The sequence below is a fragment of the Glandiceps talaboti genome, chromosome 4 (assembly GCF_964340395.1).
Source record: "Glandiceps talaboti chromosome 4, keGlaTala1.1, whole genome shotgun sequence".
Taxonomy (NCBI): domain Eukaryota; kingdom Metazoa; phylum Hemichordata; class Enteropneusta; family Spengelidae; genus Glandiceps; species Glandiceps talaboti.
The window spans coordinates 12,427,194-12,449,908 of record NC_135552.1 but is presented as its reverse complement, the minus strand read 5'-3'; the positions used below and the strand labels follow the sequence as shown (position 1 = coordinate 12,449,908).

Genomic DNA, 22,715 nt, shown 5'->3' with positions numbered 1-22,715 from the left:
CTCTTATAATTCTTTTGGTGACGAAAAGATAAGTTACTCAGGCCCTGTACTGAAACAAATATATTTGAATATTGTGAATATGTTCCAATCTATTGTATCCCCCCATCTAAAAAATGGAATATGCTAGTGAATTCACGCTGCACCAGCGACTTTCAAGACATCTGAGGCGAGTGAAAGTGCTTTCATATTCAGATATTCAAGGTTCTTGAACAATTCTTATGACGTAACCTAAATTAGCAAGACCAAAGGAAGTGCGAGAAGGCATACAACAAGAATGGAAGACAGGAAACTGTCGGAACAGCGGTGAAAGCGAAAACAAGTACCAGCAACGTGTGATAGTTATTTTTTCAATGTCAGTCGCGTTGTGATCTATCATTATATGGACACTTGTGTGTCGTTGATACAGTACAACGATGTCTGCGTCTGCTCCGTCATCAACTACCACTTCACCAACTGCTGTCGGATACCAGCGTACGCCACAAATATGCCGAGTTACCGGTAAGATGTCATGTTGTTTTTGTCGCAATTTTCCCAGCAAATGTAGGATCTCATTTTACGCACATAATAAGGTACACAACGGATAATATTTTATGACTATACTATGCTTGAGGCACCTTTCCATGCCCCATGTATGAGTATGGGCCTACAGAGACTCATTATTTATTTAGTTTGATATTGTTATTGGAAGTGTAAATTTTGTTTGATACCTATTCAAGTGTTATTTTTAATCTCCGGACTCAACCATTTTGAATGTTGACAGATCAGCCGAAAACTGATGCAGGCAATGGTCTCACTCAGTTCTGCAACTAACCCCTGTGATATGCAGTGACAGCACAGCTTTCAATCATCTCGCAGTTTATTTTTAGAAATATGATCTAGGGAAGAGGGGTTGATAAAGCTATGAACATAGATGGTTTTACAATATAATGGACTCAGTACTGTAATAAACAAACTTCAATTTCTAGATTATCCTGGCCAGGCAAAAAATATTCCAGATTCCAGATTACAATATTCAGATATATTTTCCAACAATTTGTACATGAAGGTATTGTATTGTTCTGAAAGACATCCTTGGTTTCATTATAGCTGTAACAATGAAGGCAATTAAATTGATCATCATTGGATCAATTAGGTATAGGATGCTTGGCAAAGGGTCAAAAGGTCATGCGCTGCAAGACATGCATGACAACTCCAGTTGTATCAGTGTTTTTGCTAAGGTTGGGGAATCCCAGTGACAGAAAGGGAGAAAAATGGCAGTGTTTACCCATAGAGTTTATGGTAATTTTGTTTCGGAACCCAGGTAACATGACATGGGAACTCCGGTAGATTTTACCTACTTTAATACCGCCCTTAGCAAAAACACTGTATATTCATGTATTCAAAAACACTATATAATTGTTGTACAGTTTTATTAGATGGCTCATAAATGTTAGAATAATGTGGCATTTTGTACCTGAATAATATGTATTGATTTTACTGAACAAGTAATTTGTATATTTTATTTTTTACAACCAGTGTTACCACCTTAGCCTTGTATTTAGTCAGGTAAGACTAATTGTATTTAGAGGTCATTGAAGGTCACCTAATAATTGTATGGTCAGTTGTGGTTATGTCAGTGCTGTATGTTTATACAGTACCAGTGTATTAAACTCTGATGAAAAGAAACCCAGTTGCCGTGAAAGTCAACAAAATTTGATGTATTCATTTTGCACATATTTTTTGGCAACATCTATCTAACATGACTGGTCAATCATGGTATATTATAATCAATTTTAAAATTTTCATCTTAAGAGGTGTTTTAGGGGACAAACATGTTTTTGACAAATTTAAATACCCGAATGTCCCATTGTTGAGAATTATTTTGCTCAAATATGGTGTTTGCAAACAGAGGCTATACAACGAAACTGAAAGTGAGTTATATACAACCAAGTTTATTTAACCCATATTAGTAATGAAGGCCATAAAAATTGCTATCATACATCCATGTAGGACATGGAGAATAAGCTTGTTGCTAGCTTATTTAAGCAAGTTTAGTTCCAATACGTCTGTGTTATGATTTACACTACGTTATCTTACATCGTGTGAAAGTCCTTATTCTAACACAGAAGTCTGTGCTACCCCCGACATCGTTCATATAAACATGATGACGTTATTGTGTCTCCACGTGATTTTAGTGTAGTACAGCTGTACTAATTGAATGTTAATGAGCAGTTGTCAGAAGGAAGTAAACCAATAACAACTGCCTGTCGCCTAGCATGGGGTTTAGCCAGACTAAGGGTAAAACGGTTGACTTTGACTAGACGTAATGTGTGAAGATAACGTAGTGTAAATCAGAACACGGTCGTATTGGAAATATACTAATTTAAACAAGATTCAAGGGATAACTTGTATTCTGGTGGTGCGAATAACAAATGAAACCCGAGAAACCCAACTAAGAGGATTTATTATGAAATGTGGTACATACTCCCCTAGAGATGTATCAAAGTATGATCATGCTTAAAACATTACAATGATCCTCAGTAAATCCCCATGTCGCCACTGAGTCAACTCTATCCAATAGTGTCTGACCTATCCCATAATTATACTTTTTAATTGGCATATTCCATACCAGGGGATATTTTGTCAAGGTAAGATAAGGAATATATTATTTCAAAGCTACAGCTATGAATATGGTTAATTCTGTCAGGTAACACTTACACATGATTGTAGGCCTATGTATATATTGACATTGTAATTACAGTTTTTAGAGGACTATGGAAATCAAGCAACAGACTACAATTGTAGCAACCTGTTGATCTAATTACTGTTGATCTAAACTTTTTTTTATGGGGGACGAGACATTCAAAGTCTCACCACAGTGTATTTCTAAGCTCTTTGTTACAGTGGCTGAGACATTCAAAGTCTCGCCACAATGTATTTTGCTCTCTGCAATCAAAATTTGGTGAAGATGTGTTTTGCTTTCAAAATTTGGTTAGAAGTGCATAATAGAGTTCAACAATCTCATTGATGCCAGACCCCCTCCTCTAAATAAACGAAGTTCATTTATTGAGCTTGCGTTACATTTTGCGATTGTCCCTTTGAGTGAAATCTAAATATATGAGGGAGAGAAATCTTGCAACAGTTTACCAACGATGTAAGTTGTAGAGGAACTTCATTCGTATGGGTAAGAGTGATTTTTCTACTCTAACTCTTGGGAAGTGTTTTGTACCATTGGCACAAAGAAGCCTTGGGGTGTGTACATGTACAATGAGAAAATGTACAATAAGAGGATGGAAACATACAGGAATTGAGGGATAATTTACCTATCTACCTACCTCCCTTTAAACTTAAAGAAAGATAAATCTACAAAATGTACATGTACCATTGAATGGAAGAATCCAGTGTTTATTCCTTATAGCATTTATGTATGACAAACAGATTCATACGAGTAGTCCATTTAAAGTTTGAAAGAGTTCCATACAGTCATGAATGCATACTCCTGTTACACAGGACATAATATTTCAAATAACACACATTACACATCCACATTGAACAATATATATATGTCAATCAGGAAATTTAAAGAAAAGAATTTCTCATGTATTTCAATTTATGAAATACAGCATTTCGTGATTTCTTACCCTTTCAAAACCTTTATGGGTATGGCCTTTACAGAATAGATGAAGCCTTCCACACAATCCTGCATGTGCCTTCCTGGCATGAGAGTCCATCAAATGTTAATTGCCAGCATACCATTGTTAGTATTGATATGTCAGTGTGTCACACCCTGTGTATTAATTTACACCACTGTCTAATTACCAATAACATTTACTGTTAACACTGGAATATTTTAACAGCAGTATAGGTCAGACAAGTGCAAAATAATACAAAATGTTTCAAATGTAGTAATAGTATACACATGTACATCGATTTCCATAATTGACCTGTATTTATAATTTATGTGTGTGTGTGTGTGTGTGTGTGTGTGTGTGTGTGTGTGTGTGTGTGTGTGTGTGTGTATGTGACTGTGTCTGTGTCTGTGTCTGTGTCTGTCTTGTATGTGTGTACATACCTGGGTCTGCCTTGATGAGTATGTGTGTTTTGTAATCTCCACTCTAAGTAAAGATACAACATGTTGGGCATCCCTGTTAGCCACCACTTAATTTGTAAACCGTTTTGGAAATCATTCCTATTATAACAAAATTGCCTTTCACTAAATTTCACATACATTTGTAATTTCTATTAACACCTCTGCAGAAGTAGGCGGAGAACTGACAAGAGTAGAGTAGAGTACCAGATGGCTACCAGCTTTTAATGAAACCCCTGCGGTCTTCACAAGTCATGATCATGCAGGCTGCATATCTCAGTTCTTATAGTTATTATAAGACTGAGGTATTTTGTTGCTAGAACAAATACCTCCATTATGACCTGTCTGGGATATTATCTCAAAGTTTGCAATATTAGGAAGGAGATTTAATAGAGGATGACTCTTCATTGAGTATATGTATTACCCTTCCTATCCCAAGTGGCAGGTGCAACACACTTGACTTTGTTCAACTGTCATGTGTTTTAATATTTCAATTGCACTATACAGTAACTGTATGGAGTCACAATCAGCAATCCAATTTGAAAGACGTGGGAGGGAAACATCAATTTCCTTAATAGCAAAACCTGATACGATCTGATTGTCGTGAGTACTGACTATCTACCTATCCCTTCCAATGCAATCTTGAATTTCTATAGGCAGGAAACCTATAGCCTTTGTATAGGCTATTAAAAGCCATTTGTATTTATCTGTAACTTTTCTTATGAGTAATTTGAAGCATTCGTAGTTATGACATAGATTCCAGTATGATAGACGTGCATGAGACAGCTGAATCTAAAGTTTGCAGTCATAGTTCATACAGGATTTTTGAACTGATATGATATGTATGTATGAGACAGTCAGCTGCTGTAAGTCTGAGATTTGTAGTTGTAGAAATATAGAAACATCTGTAGTCTGTATATCATTTGTCATTTGTCAAATATGAGTCAAAACATTCAAAATTGCCCATTGCTTTCCCTAATTTTTCTTTGATATTACTGGCGCTGGTATAATTATGTTATTCTCCAATATTTGTCTTCATTCAGCCAGAAAATACTCGTGACCTGAAGGTTTTCACTACGAGTCATTTGGCTGAACGAAGAAAAATATATAACATCTATATACACTTGATCACCATTGATGTTGTATCTTCTAACACCATGATTGTGTAGGAGTAAAGAAGTACGACATACTCTAGACCCTTCATTTGATTGATTTTGGCTATGTCCTCTCATAGCAAAACTTAGATGATTTACCCCATGGTTTTGTATTCAAATATAAAATTTGATGTGATTTCACAACAGCTCAACCTCAACATAGTATGGAATCTTTTTCATTCTTTCACTGATCCTGTCCACCAAATGTTTACGTTGCATAGCTCTATTCTCCCCGTTGCTTCAGAATAACATCATCCGACACAGTGGGTAGATTTAAAACCCAGTTAGAAGTTATGCCTATTTTCTGGTCAACACTTCATTGTAAAATGGCGAAGCAAGTGTTTTGAGGACATACAATGTAGCTGACATTAACCAAGTGGAGTGTCTAGGCTACATATTATAGACATGACATGACACTGTCCAATGGACGATATTGTCAAATGGAGTGTCTAGGCTAGACATGACATGACACTGTCCAATGGACGATATTGCCAGTCTGTGTCCCTGAGTATCAAAGTGTTGTCAAGTCATATATTAAAGTAACCAAATGTTGTTAAATTAATCATACATAACTATAAAAATCAAGTTTACTAAGTATTCGGACAGATTTATTTTCAGGCCATAAGGCATGGTTCAGATTACAAATGTATGTGACAATGCCTTTTTTCTACCCACTCACTAGAAATTTTTTTTTGTAGTTAATATTGTTAAATGATTTAAGCAGAAATTTTAAAAATTATGCGCACCCATAATGAATAATGATAAATATTCAATCTACTGAATATCTATTTTAAAAGGTGTGTACTCAGAAGTTAGAATCATAACTGTTTATTTTGTTTTGTCCTACATGGCAACTTTGTCTTTGCATACAGATGTTAACAGGGCTACTAACCTGACAGCCTAAAGTTACCAACCCCATCTATAAATATTTGTATAGTGAGAAAACTTTAACAAAAATAAATTTCACCTCTAAACGTTGGCAATCTGTAAAAACATAGATTAGCTAATTACAAAGCTGTATTCTTATATTAAAACCCAGGAAATTCAAAGCAATTGAGACTTGACAGGTAAATATATATGGCCTAAATGACGCAATGAGAAAATTATTACTACTGTTTTGTGGTAAAGTTGGAATGGACCAAAACATGTATTAATCACTCTGAATTCATAATTATTATGTTACAGAAAAACTTCCACAAATTGAGATATTGCAGTAATTATGATGCTGTGTGTTAAAGTTGTATAAATCTGTTTGATATCGTATTTCCCTTTACTATGACTACAAAATTACAGTCAAGCTCCTACAATAATTCAAGCATACAATGCTGTAGAATAAAAGATAATGAATGCATGTCAATGAACAATACTAGCACTATACTGACTGGGTTCTTAAGATGGCCAACAAAATATTTGTTTTGGCTGACAAAGTGAAGACATTGATAAACATAGTAGAAGTGCTTCACATTATGTCTGCCCAGACTCTCGGGTTGCTATGCTTGCTGGCGTAAATATGAAGAATATATTTAAGTCTCTTTATATGTCAGGCTGTAATTTCAAAGATGGATATATTATCACTTGAAATGATATGAACACTATTGTAATGCAGCATACAGTCTTTATAGTAGAGTGGAATCCATGCTGTCTTTTCATGAGGTAGCCTGAAACATTCATCATTGTCATTGTGTTGTTCAGCTCTATCACTATCAGATGTCTCAAATCCTACGATCAGAGATATTTGTCAAAAGGTTTCCTTTTGTGCACATAGTTGGTTCGTTTTTGGTTTGTTTGGCTCATTTTGGCTCGTTTATGGGTCGTTTGGTTAGTTTTAGATAGAATTGCCAGATTTTGGGTCATCTTTAATAAAAACCTTTTTTGTGTGGCATTGTGTTCAGACTATTTTATTTGCGTTTAAGAGAAAACTGAACAAACCTGTATGATATGAGGCATTGTAAATTAGTTTCCAAAGCGAAATTGTTACTAATTTTTATGGATTGTTAAAGATGAGAGTCATGGTGAGTAGGTAGTGTGTGACTGAGAGTATATACTGGTGTCCTTGAATTCGACTATTTCGAGTCCAGTCATACATACAATGTACTGGGTATGATGCAGTATGACTCATACAGAATTCTGAGATCTTCATCATGTCGACAGACATACAGAGTTCAGTTTTTTCTAGTTTCTCTACATTTTCAAGTCACCCTAAACACAGAGTTCAGTTTTTTCTAGCTTCTCTACATTTTCAAGTCACCCTGTCTCCTTAGAAACACAGAGCTCAGTTTTTGTAGCTTTTCTACACTTTACAATCACCCTGTTCTTGGAAACACATAGTTCATTTTTTTCTAGCTTGTCTACAGTTTGCAGTCACCATGTCCTATAAGAAACACAGACAAGTATTATCTAGCTTGTCTGCATGACTTACTTTGTATATTTGTTTTTGTTAGTCTGTCTGTTGGCATTGGGGTAGATTTTGCATGCACCACATGTGTTTACAGATACTGAGAATTCAGTACTTTCCAAATTGTCTGCATGGCTTACATTTACAGTCATCCATCTTAGCCCATCTGATGGCATTGGCATAGATTTTTCACCACGACAAAGAGTTCAATATTTTCCAGTGTGTCTACATTGTATAAACTTTAGATGATATGGCTTTGTTAGCCTCTGGACATTGGCTTAGATTTGCATTAGCAAGAGATGAATGCCAAATCAAAACATTTGCTTGCAGGCAATGTTTGTCATGATAAGGCCTGCTAGTTACTATATGGGGGGTGGGGGTGGGGGGGGGGGGTAGTTGCTGCTTTTGATTTTTCAGTTAAATGTATCTTGGATTGAAAGACCTCAAATGTATTAAAATGGATGGACACAGTACCTAGCTAAAGACCTGTTGCAATTTCCAGCAACACTCACATCACAGCTCCCAACACATTACAGAACACATTGATGCTGTGAGTGGACATAGCTACTCAGGAAAATGATAATAGCATCTGATCATACACTGTCTCAAACATGTTAAATTGTTTCATATGTCCCATTTATGCTGAAATTAGCATAGCACATGTCAATATGTCTTTCTGTTACTCATGCAAATTGTATTGCTATTTAAAAAATAATCACTGAATATCTAAAGCAACATCCACTTTATTAATACATGATGCATTTTTTGAAGTGTACTTTGTCTATACTACAATATTGCATTCATTGTATAGTTGTTATTTTGGTGATACGAATAGACTCGTCATGATCACTTTATACAGCGCATTTCACTTCATTATGAGTATACATGTACTGTGAAAACAAGACAACAAGATTTAGTGTATGTACAGCCTGTATGAAACAGGAAGTGACTTGAATAGAGGTCAAAGGTCATGTAATTAAATAAGGAGTACATGTATAGTGCAATTCTACCAATAATATGGCCTGCAGTGATCCCATGCTGTCCTGTTTACTAGGAACTATAGTGAGTAGGACAGGAGAACATGGAATCCAGACTAACTAACTACTGATACTAAATCTTCTACTTGCCAGGAAGTGGACATTTGTAGATATTTGTAGACATTCAATTGATATATACATGCCGATGTCATATACTTAATTTTTTGTAGAAAGGATCAGTTTATTAGTTTCAATCAGTTGAAAACCTGCTTCCATTACATGCATGTAAGTATTTTGCCAACTTAAAAAAGAAAGTGTGACAGTGGGGCGATTATTAAGTTTTCAGCACACATTACTGAAATGAGATTCAGTATCGAAGCCTCTGAGTATGTGTATACATGTATGTGCATGCGTGTGTGGACATGTGTGTGTGTGTGTGTGTGTGTGTGTGTGTGTGTGTGTGTGTGTGTGTGTGTGTGTGTGTGTGTGTGTGTGTGTGTGTGTGTCACTTTTCATATTCCCTGAGTATTTGCAAGGGGAGATGTGGTTGTATATTTTGGGCATAGAATCTATGACTTTCACATTTCCAACATATATACATTTGTAAACCAGGAGATATGGGAATAGAGTTTGGAGATATTTTCAGTACATTTCGGACAGAACACCAGTCTGAAAAATTTGCAATTTCCTATGCATTTGTCAGAGAGAGAGAGATATCTGGATGTGACCTTGATATTACCTGGATGACTCATTGTACTGACCTTAGATGACCCCTACTCTGTCATACTTCCAATCATGAGATTCATAATGGGAAGGACAAACAAAGACTAAAATCTCCTCTTGGGAATTGAACTCAGCTGTAGTATGCACATTAAGTGTTACCATGGGGAGAAAACCATCACAACAAATAAAGGCCTCCGTGATAGAAAAACCACAATAATGTATTAATGTTGTCTGCAGTTCAATTAATACACAGCTAAGTTACTATTTCAAAACCAGTATGATCACAGCAGATACTGTCATTAGTATGTTAAATGTTATTAAATCTAGTATGGGGGAGAAATTAAATCATCATAAAATTAAAAGGGTAGCAGACATGTCTTGTCAGAAATTGAAATTATACGACACCCATGCCAAATAACAAGCACTGCAGTATGATCCAATATACAATGTTATTAATATGTTATAAGTGTTGCTATTAAATCTAGTATGGGGGGGGGGGGGGGGGGTGTCATAAATGTAATGGGTAGAACAGTGGAAAAAGACAATTTTGTCTGATAGTTAACCCATGTATAATTTAATATACAGTGTAGTACACCCATGCTAAGTCACATTACATATATACGACGAATGGTAACAGCAGACAGTGTTATTTGTATGTTAAGTGTTACTAAATCTAGTTTGTGAGACAAAATCATAAATTTACAGGGTAGCACATTGAAAAAAAACACAATGTGTTGTCTGACACAGTGACAGTTAACCAATGTATAATTTAATACAGTACATCCATGCTAAGTCACAAGCAGTATGATACCAGCAGACACTGTAGTATGTATATTTAGTGTTACTACAAATGTAGTATGTGGGAGGAGGGGGGGGGGGGGTCATTAGCAGATTCAAGAAGCATAATATGTTATCTGAAAGTTAAATTAGTATACTGCAGTACACTCATACTATGTCAAAAGAAGGATGGTCCTTGCAAAAACACAATGTATTATCAAGCGCCATGATCCATTACATGGAATTTGTGTGTCAATTTACACTGCATTTCACATCATTTCAAATTATGAAATTTATTCTCACACGTACTGAGAATGATATTTACTTTGTAACAGAGAAGGGAAAATTTGTGAAGAAATAAAGAAATATCAGTTTCCACAATGCAGTTACCATAGTTATGGTGAAGAGCCTTGGAAAAAATGATTGAGTAACACATGTAAATTTTACCTACTTATCCAAAGCACTACATGTAACATGCTCAAATACGAGAGAATGAATTATCATTGCAAAGAATTTCCTTTGGCTGATTCATTTCTTTCAGCAGTACATTATCATGTAACAAGATTATATCACACCCTTTCCCCACGACTTTCCATTAAATTTTCTTTTCAAATTAATATAAATGAAATTGCAATAGACAGCAGGCTTCTATTCTTAGAAATAAATCTAATACATAGCTTGTGAATAATGCATTTTACAGTATCATGTGTTATTCACCCTATGAATCATTATGCAACCTATTTCTATTAGTCTTGCAGGTGTCTTCCATTATGTTGTCATAAAGGGTAGAGTCTGAAAATGCTTTAGGGGCAAAAATAAATTGTTTTCAATTCAAGCTTCTCGAAAAAATAGTGAGGTGTGAACTTTAATAGTCACCGATTTAAGCTGCTTTTGTTGTCAATTATGGCTAAAAAATAAATTGTTTGACACAGTTTAAGTTGAAGTACATGGTTAAGGTGTTTATGGTAGTGATACATGTACATAATTTTAAAGTATATGTACATTGTACCTTTACAATGAATGTCATGATCATACTCATGGCTCTATATGATTATTGCTCCAGCTGGCACAGACCTATTAATGTCACAGTGACCTAGCTAGCATCATATTTCCTTAACTCACTAGGAAGTATTACATTACATACCCTGTAAGGGGTGCGCTGGACTAAGACATTCACATAACAACCTCTATCCTACCAGGTCCCCAATTGTACAGCAGGCTTGTCTGGCAGTACTACAACGCATGAGGTGCGAACTTGCAAGAACCCATAGATTTTAAGCCAGCCACTTGAACCATTCAACTATAGTGACTCCGCAAATATTAAAGAAGACCTGCATGCAGAATTCTGCCTCTATATAATTAAAGGACTCAATTCCAACTGCTATCCCTTTATTTTATGCTTGGTGATAATATACAAGTTGAAAATGAAAATGTGTACACAAGCAAAAAATAAGAAATGACATACAGAATGAACAATAGTGGGACAGTAATCAAAGTGTAGTCATACTATAAATACTTGGTGTGCTAGTAGAACTAAATAATAGACATCATTTCAGGTAATTTACATAGAACTAATATCATTAACCAGTTTATTTCCTGCCTCTATATTTTAAATCAACTGAGCAAATAAAGCACTCATTTGATTAAGTGAATTGGGTATTAAGAGATTATTATAATAAGCTTGTAGCACCCCTCACGATGCTGATGAGATGTCAGCAAAAATTTGAGATTTGTTTTCAAGAAATCTTTTGACTCTGTGAGTAGCAAGTTTCATTGCTAAGATTAGTCTAGTTTCTGTTCATTGAATTAGTGGATGTGATTCTCATTAATTTTGAAAGTATAGTTGTTTTCTTTCTGGAAGGACAAACTTTGAAATAAAGTATGAAATTGAAAGAACATGACAAAAACAGCTTCAATCAGTGAATGGCCGTTTTAAACACCCACATTCACTTTCTTTGAAGAAGGTTTATCATAACTTTCATAATCACTTTACCACACAAATGAAAACAATCTTGAGCATGGTGTTTTCTTTTCAGTCAGACTTATTTCTGCCTTCAGTACACTTGTATTGATTACTGCTATCAACTTAAAGGAACAGTTCAGTCAGACTTATTTCTGCCTTCAGTACACTTGTATTGATTACTGCTATCAACTTAAAGGAAAAGTTCAGTCAGACTTATTTCTGCCTTCAGTACACTTGTATTGATTACTGCTATCAACTTAAAGGAACAGTTCAGTCAGACTTATTTCTGCCTTCAGTACACTTGTATTGATTACTGCTATCAACTTAAAGGAACAGTTCAGTCAGACTTATTTCTGCCTTCAGTACACTTGTATTGATTACTGCTATCAACTTAAAGGAACAGTTCAGTCAGACTTATTTCTGCCTTCAGTACACTTGTATTGATTACTGCTGTCAACTTAAAGGAAAAGTTCAGTCAGACTTATTTCTGCCTTCAGTACACTTGTATTGATTACTGCTGTCAACTTAAAGGAAAAGTTCAGTCAGACTTATTTCTGCCTTCAGTACACTTGTATTGATTACTGCTGTCAACTTAAAGGAAAAGTTCAGTCAGACTTATTTCTGCCTTCAGTACACTTGTATTGATTACTGCTGTCAACTTAAAGGAAAAGTTCAGTCAGACTTATTTCTGCCTTCAGTACACTTGTATTGATTACTGCTGTCAACTTAAAGGAAAAGTTCAGTCAGATTTATTTCTGCCTTCAGTACACTTGTATTGATTACTGCTGTCAACTTAAAGGAAAAGTTCAGTCAGACTTATTTCTGCCTTCAGTACACTTGTATTGATTACTGATGTCAACTTAAAGAAAAAGTTCAGTCAGACTTATTTCTGCCTTCAGTACACTTGTATTGATTACTGCTGTCAATTTACATAGATTTGGGGGATAAAGTACCTTGGTAATTTATCTCTTTCTTTGGACAAATACAAAGAGTGTGACAAAGACAAAGAGATTGTTGTTTCCTGTAAACCCTTGCAAGAAACCCTGCAAATGGCTAAACACATGTCAAGTGCAGTAGGACTTCTTTAAAAGACTTGAAAGTTCAATAAGTTACTATTTTATCATCATCATGTACAAGTTGACAGCAATAATCAATATAAATGTACTAAAGGCAAAAATAAGTCTGACATTTCTTGTAACTGAGGAACACAAATAAGCCATTCTAATTTATCTCAGGTAACTTGCATGCACTTATGTGATTAACCACTAATCCATTCTCTCTAATATTCTCTGCAGTAAAAACCTGCATCTGGACTAACATGTAATTGAGCGGAATTCAAACTGTATGCCCAATTTCCAGTGTTGCAGTATCTATTATCTAACAGACAAATATCTCTACTGAAGCATAGAATCAGAATCATATGGTTGGGTTGTATTTATATCCAACAAACAGACCTTTGATAGTGCAAGGTACTCCTCCCTGCCTCTAGTTATCGTTGAGAAGTAAATGATCCACAGCAACAATGTGTGGTATTCACTGCTTCAAATTCTTAATACCAAGCATATGGATTGCACAGATAATACAGTACTAAATGTTGTCATTATCTCTACACCTACTCATAGGCAATTTAAAACGGTAAAAATAGCATTCAAAATGAGAACTATATATTGCAGGTTTGCATTAGAGAAGCGTATAGTGCCAGTAGTAATACTGAATGTCCTCCATAGGTACAGATGTACATCTAGAATCTATGCCAATCTGTGAGCTATAACTGATATCATTGTTTGATGTCTCAGCTTTCCCAAGGGTTGTCTCATAAGGAGAAAGACTATTACAACCCAGAGACCTGGCTATCTAGTATCTGACAGTGGCATGACATATTGGACATATTGACTTGACAGACTGGCTACAATCTGGTAAAAGGATTCATTGTCAAGCCAGATCGCCAAGTCTGAACTAGAGAAAGACTAAAAGTGTCTTGAACTTTTCTGTATTCCAGGCTATAGACACCAGGATATTAAAATGAAGAATTCCAATAGTCAAACATACAATTTTTTGGGCTTTATGCATGTACATGGATTCATGAACTATGTTGGATTGCTTGAATATTTAGCTCCCAAACAGATGCTTGTGTTTTGGTGCTGTCTGTCTTGTCTGTCTGTCTGTTTGTCTTGTCTGTCTGTCTGTCTGTCTGTCTGTCTGTCTGTCTGTCTGTCTGTCTGTCTGTCTGTGTCTGCCTGCCTGTAGTCATCATCATGTCAAAAATCATTGGTTCAAATGCAAGCCAATGAAGTTTTCCATGCATATTCTGTATGGTCATGTCAAAAACCGATTAAATTTTGAACAAAATGTATAATCGACCTGTATGCATGTTATTTTACAAAATGTTGAGTGTTTTCCAAATTCCAGAGTAGGATATGACAAATCGAAATAATGCTTGACAAATACACGTTTGTGTCCTATATGGGATGAGAAATATGTGACAAATTTTTTCGGAAATTATACAAATTTATGTATTATAAGTATTTTTACATTTAACATTAACGTGAACATTATGAACTGCCAAAAATTCAAACATTTATAGTGCAAAGCATGTTGGTGTATCCTGGAGCACTGCAGGGATGAAAATGCTGAAGTAGCTAGATTTCTATCTTCCAAGTAGCTCATGTCACTGTCCTGGTAATCCCTTATTGGCCTTAATCACCATTTTCTTCATGTATATTGCATGCCTAATTTAGTATGAAAACACTCACATTAAATCCTTGTCTGAATGTGCAGCTGCATGTAGGGCAGTTTAACTTTCCCGCAACCAGGATGTGTTCTGATGTTCTATATTACAATCAAATTGTTTGCAACAATCCAAAGTATTGAATAATTGATCATTTAGAACAATTATTTCTATAGAATAACACAATTTTTCTTCATCATGCCCACTCACTCATGTTATTGGAGCTGTGGCATTGTCTTCATCATGTCCGTTAATTCATATCATTGAAGCTGTGGCATTGTCTTCATCATGTCTGTTAACTCATATCACTGGAGCTGTGGCATTGTCTTCATCATGTCTGTTAACTCATATCACTGGAGCTGTGGCATTGTCTTCATCATGTCTGTTAACTCATATCACTGGAGCTGTGGCATTGTCTTCATCATGTCTGTTAACTCATATCACTGGAGCTGTGGTATTGTCTTCATCATGCCCGGTTATTCATATCATTGAAGCTGTGGCATTGTCTTCATCATGCCTATTCACTCATATCACTGGAGCTGTGGTATTGTCTTCATCATGCCCGGTTACTCATATCATTGAAGCTGTGGCATTGTCTTCATCATGTCCGTTAACTCACATCATTGGAGCTGTGGCATTGTCTTCATGTCCATTAACTCATTATCATTGGAGCTGTGGCATTGTCTTCATCATATCCTATCATTGGAGCTGTGGCATTGTCTTCATCATGTCCATTAACTCATATCATTGGAGCTGTGGCATTGTCTTCATCATGTCCTATCATTGGAGCTGTGGCATTGTCTTCATCATGTCCTTTAACTCACATCATTGGAGCTGTGGCATTGTCTTCATCATGCCCGGTTACTCATATCACTGGAGCTGTGGCATTGTCTTCATCATGTCCATTAAACTCATATCATTGGAGCTGTGGCATTGTCTTCATCATGTCCATTAACTCATATCATTGGAGCTTCGCATTGTCTTCATCATGTCCAGTTACTCTTATCACTGGAGCTGTGGCATTGTCTTCATCATGTCCATTAACTCATTATCATTGGAGCTGTGGCATAGTCTTCATCATGTCCGTTAACTCATATCATTGGAGCTGTGGCATTGTCTTCATTATGCCCAGTTACTCTTATCACTGTAGCTGTGGCATAGTAATTTAAAGCTAAAGATGGATTGATTTAAATGTCCAGCATGTTTTTTTTCTTCAGATCTTATGCCCTAATGAACAGAGTGTATTGACCTTGACCTTTACGTGCAAGGTCAAATGCTAAATATGACATTGAAGCTAGTAGCTTTTTATTTGTCAAGACAAAGAACTAGTGTACAAAATGTGATGTCATCAACAGAGGTTTTCCCATGAACCCATGCAGGAAATCCCCTAAAATGTCCAATAAGTTCGATAGTTCTATAGGGCTTCTTTATAAGATCCCAATGTTGAGTAAGTTACAGAGGTGCTATTTTATCACCACAATCATGTAAAAATTGATAGCAATAACCAATGCAAATGTACTAATAGCAGAAATACTGGATTTTACCTTTAATAATTTCTTTTAACATTACAGTGTTTGCTAAAATAGCTTCTTTCTATGATCTAGTATTCCTAGAAATTACCCAAGTATTCTGTAGTTATCTTTTACCAAACTCTGCCAGTGACCTATCTCTTGAACATCTTTCTTTACTGCGTCATAGTTACCGATATAGTATCAGTAATTACTGATACTGTGTATCTATCTGTGTGTGTGTGTGTGTGTGTGTGTGTGCGTGTGTGTGTCTGTGTCTGTGTGTCTTCACATAATTATGCATTCCACCATTATAGTAGATGTAGATTCCCTGCGAAGGCTAGAAGTTGCACTCCGTCATATTAGCTTCCCTGCAAGGTGTAATCATGGCTAATAATTGGTATAATTTGATCATGAACATTGTAATTATTAAAAATTGTCATCAAGTTTCTGAAATGCAATTATGTCATATAAAAGTCACCTATTGACGCGAATAGACTTTTTTATTGGATAATTTAGTCGTATTCATCAGTGTAATCATACTAATGTGCAATTATTGCATGCTATTTACATTATAATGTGTTAAATTTCAAATCCTTTATATACCAATGTCTCTATTCTTATGCTGTTAATTTGTGTAATTGTCAGCACCCTGAAATTTCATGCTGTCCTGCAGGGTATTTTAGGAAATCAAATGCTATACCAGTACGTTTTTTACGTATTATACAATGTGGCATTGATTTTAGATGAGGTTGTCAATAGGTGACTGAATGGTTGAATTAGTTACTATTCTATAGTCAGGATTGATGACAGTTTGAATTCCATACTTGTCTAACTAGGTGTCATATGGTTTTACCATAGTTTAGTTACTATACGCGTAGTCATTCGTTTTTCTACTATCTCTTCTCTCTCCATGTATAGTGAAAAGGACAAATTTTACGAAAAATCTAGCAAAATCTCCAGCTTGAGAAAGGGTGGGCAGGACATGTCAGTATTAATCCATCCATCTCCATTCAGTTTACTTCAAACTCAACCTCCAGTTTGAAAGTAAGTCACGTGAGGATGTGATAACGTCATCATGTTTATATCAATGCTCCAATAGCATAAACTAATGCTGTTGGTGGTAAGAACGGAATGCTGTTCTAGAGAATTCCATTTGACTATATGGTGGAGATGATCGAGATTATCGTAGCACGTATAGGGACTAGACTAGGTGTACCATGTGGCGATTACACCTCAACAGTGTATAAAGTCAAAATGGTTTGTTTAGTCAATTTCTTCTAATTTCAATTCGTACTGACTTGATGTCATCTGTTTTACGATGGCTATAGGTAAAAAGGACTTGTCTAGTCTGATGTTACTTCTTGTCATAAAACCACAAACCTCCTTCTGGCACCATCCAGGATGTCCATTGGGTCAGTGAAAGGAAACTTGCTCTGGCTTGTGAGATTGGCTGCTACTACCGGGTAGTACTACTAAACAATAGATTTTCTCCAGGTGTTCTGTCTTCCTCTTTCAATCATACTCAGTGTTTATGGAATGAACCATAAAGAAATATCCATGGAATTCAAGAAATTGGCATTGAGTATTGTGCTGTAAACAAACAAACAAATAAACAAACAATCAATCAATCAATCAATCAATCAATCAATCAATCAATCAATCAGTAAACAAGTAAGCAGGTGAATAAATGAATACAATGATGAAAATGTGGATGAAATCAATCAATAAAATATATTATTATAATACCACATTCATTTAGAATATTATGGACCAAGGAACAGGGTCCCATGGGAACTCAGTGTACATATAATTCTCAGTATATATGCAAGAAATGGGCTGATAAATAAAACAATAGACATTTATTTGCAATACGTTGTGTTTGCATAACCAATGTTGATTGAGAACTGGCACCAATATGGTAGTTTTATAATATTATGTGTGAATAGAGGAAGTTAATCAGCTTAATAAGACACTTGTACTTTGACCACTGGATGATTTATTATGCCACAATTTCATTTGACACTTACATTTTAGCTAATTAGTGTGATGAAACTATTAGCTGCCTGCAAACAAATGTGTCCCCAGTAGAATAGGTTACATTTTGTTGTGAACTCATGGCGAGAATTTTAAGATAAGTTGGTGAGGTAACATCTTGTATGGCAATTGTTAAAATGGTGTCTGTTTGTCAAGTGTTCTGACCAACGTACAAACAAGAAGGGCAAAGTGAATGTTTATGGGATATGGGTTCATAGTTATAAATTAGTGAAAAGAGTAAAAAAAAAAATTTGTATAATGTATTGTATGCACTGAGAAAAAAATTCTCAGGAGGTTGTTGTACACCCCTGATGATGCTGATCAGTGAAAAAAAAAACCCCAAAAACCGATTCATTTCCAAAAATGTTTAACTCTAGAAGTGTTTTGCAAGAGCAGAACAACTTTTATGACATGTACGGATGCATTACTGTGAACTACTAGTGGTCTGTTCATGACAATTGCACATTTGCCACAATCATCATCAGATCATGAGTAAACTTCATAGTCTATTTATGTCTGCATACATGTATAAGCATTTACATGTACACGTATGTAAGTCTAATTCTTGTTGGCTATTTACACATAGAAGTATAATACATGTAGGATAGTAGAGTGAAAAGGTTTAAGTAACAACTTCTTGTTTATATCATTGGTTTGGTGGTATCACACCTATGTGCTAATTTTGAAAAAAACCCACAGAATTTAATATTTTAATTATTCATAATTCATTTAATTATTCATTTTCATTCAAAATTTCTCCACCTGACTTGCACTAGGTATGAATGCATACATGCTGTCATCATTCAGCCATAATATGACAGAGTCCTGTGACATGTGACATGGTGTGCATTTGTACTCAGTGCATATACACCCTGAGTGTCTATACTGACACCTGTTACATTCATCATAGGGTTCTGTTGTTGTGATTTATGTCTACTCAGAACAACAAATTTCATTAAAATTTAACCATGTCTTCACATTATTTTGTATATATCATGGAACACTTGCATACTTATTTGCATACAGGTATGCAATAATATTTTCAGTATTGCCTTGCAGTGAAAATACCATGGCACACCAACGTAAGTAATCACTGGAACTTTATATGTTGATACAGTAACAAAATTTTACCTATGAAACAAGAGGCTTCACGAATACCTGTTTCCTGACTCGATCATCATAACAAGGCATCTCATATCATATGTCTTTTTTTTTTTACCTTATCTGAACTTACACAGTATAGTACTAGAGTAGTCCTCACATTGTGTAAATGTCAGACAGAACACAGGTCAGTGTTACATATAATCAATTCTACTCATACTAACAGAATGTAATTTACTTGGCAGTACTTTAGAATATTAGTACTGGCAGTACATCTGAGAGTGTTCAAATGAAGTTCGGAGTCCCACAAGGGTCTTGTCTCGGTCCAGTTCTTTTCACAGCCTATTCCAGTACACTATTTCACGTCATTAACAAACATATGATAACTTCTCATGGTTACGCAGATGACACACAACTAGTAAAGATGTTCAAGCCCAGGATAAGTGATCAAACCGAGGTCACAATGTGTATAGAGAGGTGTATACGGGATATTCAGTCCTGGATGACAACACATCGACTCAAGTTAAACGATAGCAAAACAGAAGTCATGATCTTAGGAACACCTCAACAATTAGCAAAGACTACAATTGAACATATTGCAGTCGGAAATGATCAAATACAAGTAATAGACCATGTACGTAATTTGGGTGGATGGCTAGACTCTAATCTATCAATGGATCGCCATGTCAATCAAATCTGCAAGAAAGTGAACCACAACTTACACAATATTCGTCAGATCCGGAAATATTTAAATCAAAGCGCAACTGAAACATTAGTTCATTCTCTAATCACTTCACATCTAGATTATGCGAATACCATAATGTTTGGAATGTCGCAATACTTGTTTGATAGGTTGCAACGAGTTCAGAATAATGCGGCACGTGTGGTTAAAGGGTTAAGAAAGTACGACAGTATCTCCAAAACTCTCATTGAGTTACACTGGCTTCCTGTAAAGGCAAGAGTTGATTTTAAAGTTATCCTCACAGTTTTTAAAGCTCTAAATAACGCAGCACCTGTTTATATTCGTGACATGTTTGTCCGCCCTGATAAGCCTCATTATAATTTACGCAAAAACTCCGTTAGAAATCTTGTAATTCCCCGTTCTTATAACAAGATTAATGATCGTGCCCTGGCCATTTCAGGACCTAGACTATGGAATTCCATTCCGGATGAACTCAAAGACCTTTCAGAACTTGAACTTTTTAAACGAAAACTTAAAACACACCTCTTTAAAATGTATCATGAATTGTGATTTGGCTATTTGACTCAGTGTACAAAATTTATATTATCTTAGTGGTCATTTACGTTCGTTTTAATATTTGACTTTTAAAGGCTTTTATAACATGTCTCAGTCTATAATTTTAATGACCATTCACTATCCTTTTAACATTTGACATTTTAAGGGTCTTAACGGTATACTTGTTTTTGTAGCATTCACCTTATTTATGTTTTTGTATTTTATGTGCAGCGCTTTTGAATATTTTAAATAGAAAAGGCGCTTTAGAAAATAAATAAACTTAAACTTAAACTTAATATTCACTGTTTCTGTATACATGATTGTACATTCGTCTGAGCCTATACCATGTACTTATCTACATTAAATCCCCCAGTAGCCTTATTACTTAGCATTTCATGTGAGTGAAATCTAAAGCAAAACCTCTGGTCCAGTAATTCAATCATTCCAAAATGCAACTTTATTAATAAGCAACATAACAAGGGTGCCAACCAAGCCCTCTTGTAATTTTTGAGTGCCATCTTGAAGAACTGGAAATAACAGTCCAAACAAAAAGTGCTTCAAAGCCCAAGGTTCTCTCTCTCCTTATTATTACATGTCTACCAATAATTACCTGCTCATGCTTGTGTTGTTTTCTAATACATTTTCACACACTACATTTGATTGCTGTATATGTACACAGAAGTCACCATATTACCATGATGTATGAAAAATTTGAACTCATACAATGTATATTGAAATATATAGAACTCCCCATATTGTCATAATTTATAGAACTCACCAGATTGCTGTATATGTACACAGAATTCACCATATTGCCATGATGTATGAAAATTTAGAACTCACATATGTATATTGAAATATATAGAACTCACTACATTGTCATAATTTATAGAACTCACCAGATTGCTACATACATGTATATGTACACAGAATTCACCATATTACCATGATGTATGAAAAATTTGAACTCACACAATGTATATTGAAATATATAGAACTCACTACATTGTCATAATTTATAGAACTCACCAGATTGCTGTATATGTACACAGAATTCACCATATTGCCATGATGTATGAAAAATTTGAACTCACACAATGTATATTGAAATATATAGAACTCACTACATTGTCATAATTTATAGAACTCACCAGATTGCTGTATATGTACACAGAATTCACCATATTGCCATGATGTATGAAAAATTTGAACTCACACAATGTATATTGAAATATATAGAACTCACTACATTGTCATAATTTATAGAACTCACCAGATTGCTGTATATGTACACAGAATTCACCATATTGCCATGATGTATGAAAAATTTGAACTCACACAATGTATATTGAAATATATAGAACTCACTACATTGTCATAATTTATAGAACTCACCAGATTGCTGTATATGTACACAGAATTCACCATATTGCCATGATGTATGAAAAATTTAGAACTCAATGGATATTGCCATGTAATGAGCTCACAATTTTGCCACTTATGTCACTATAGCACTCACTGTTTTGTTATTTATAGAACTTTCATATTGTGATATTTTTAACTCACACGAGTCACAATAACAATATCATATGTATTGTCTTGCAATGTATACAAGCCAGCCTTTGTACTCAGTAAGGGTTCAGACTATCAAGACATTAAGAGAGAGTTTGTCTTATGGGAATTTAAACAATTACCAATTGGAAAGTGTATCATTAACTCCAGGAAGCAACACATTTGGCTCTATTGTTGAAGGTGGATAATTCTACAGCAATTTGTTACTATTTATTATTGCGTAGTAAGGCAACAAGAGAGCACCTAATTGAGAGTATGAAATTCAACCCTGCAAAGAAAATGTATTCCCTTGTTTGGCGAGATCAGTATTTTTAAAAATCTATTATCATGGGCTGAAATACTCAATCAAGGATCGGTGTAAAGGACAGTTTACTTTCCACTAGTTGATACCACATAGTACCAAGTTTATGATCAGGTTTTGTAAAAAACCTTGACTTAAAATGACAGTCTTATAGTAGATTAAAAATACTCTTAAAA

At 35.1% G+C, this 22,715-nt stretch overlaps 1 protein-coding gene across 2 annotated transcripts in view; it reads left to right on the top strand.

Moving 5' to 3' along the window:
- The first annotated feature begins 155 nt into the window (after positions 1-155).
- LOC144433966 (rab11 family-interacting protein 2-like) overlaps positions 156-22,715 on the top strand; it is a 51,446-nt gene continuing 28,886 nt past the window's right edge. For both annotated transcript variants that reach the window (XM_078122387.1, XM_078122386.1), the window contains exon 1: positions 156-498. In XM_078122387.1, the coding sequence (XP_077978513.1) occupies positions 414-498 (85 nt within the window). In that variant the 5' untranslated portion in view covers positions 156-413. The remainder of the gene's footprint in view (positions 499-22,715) is intronic.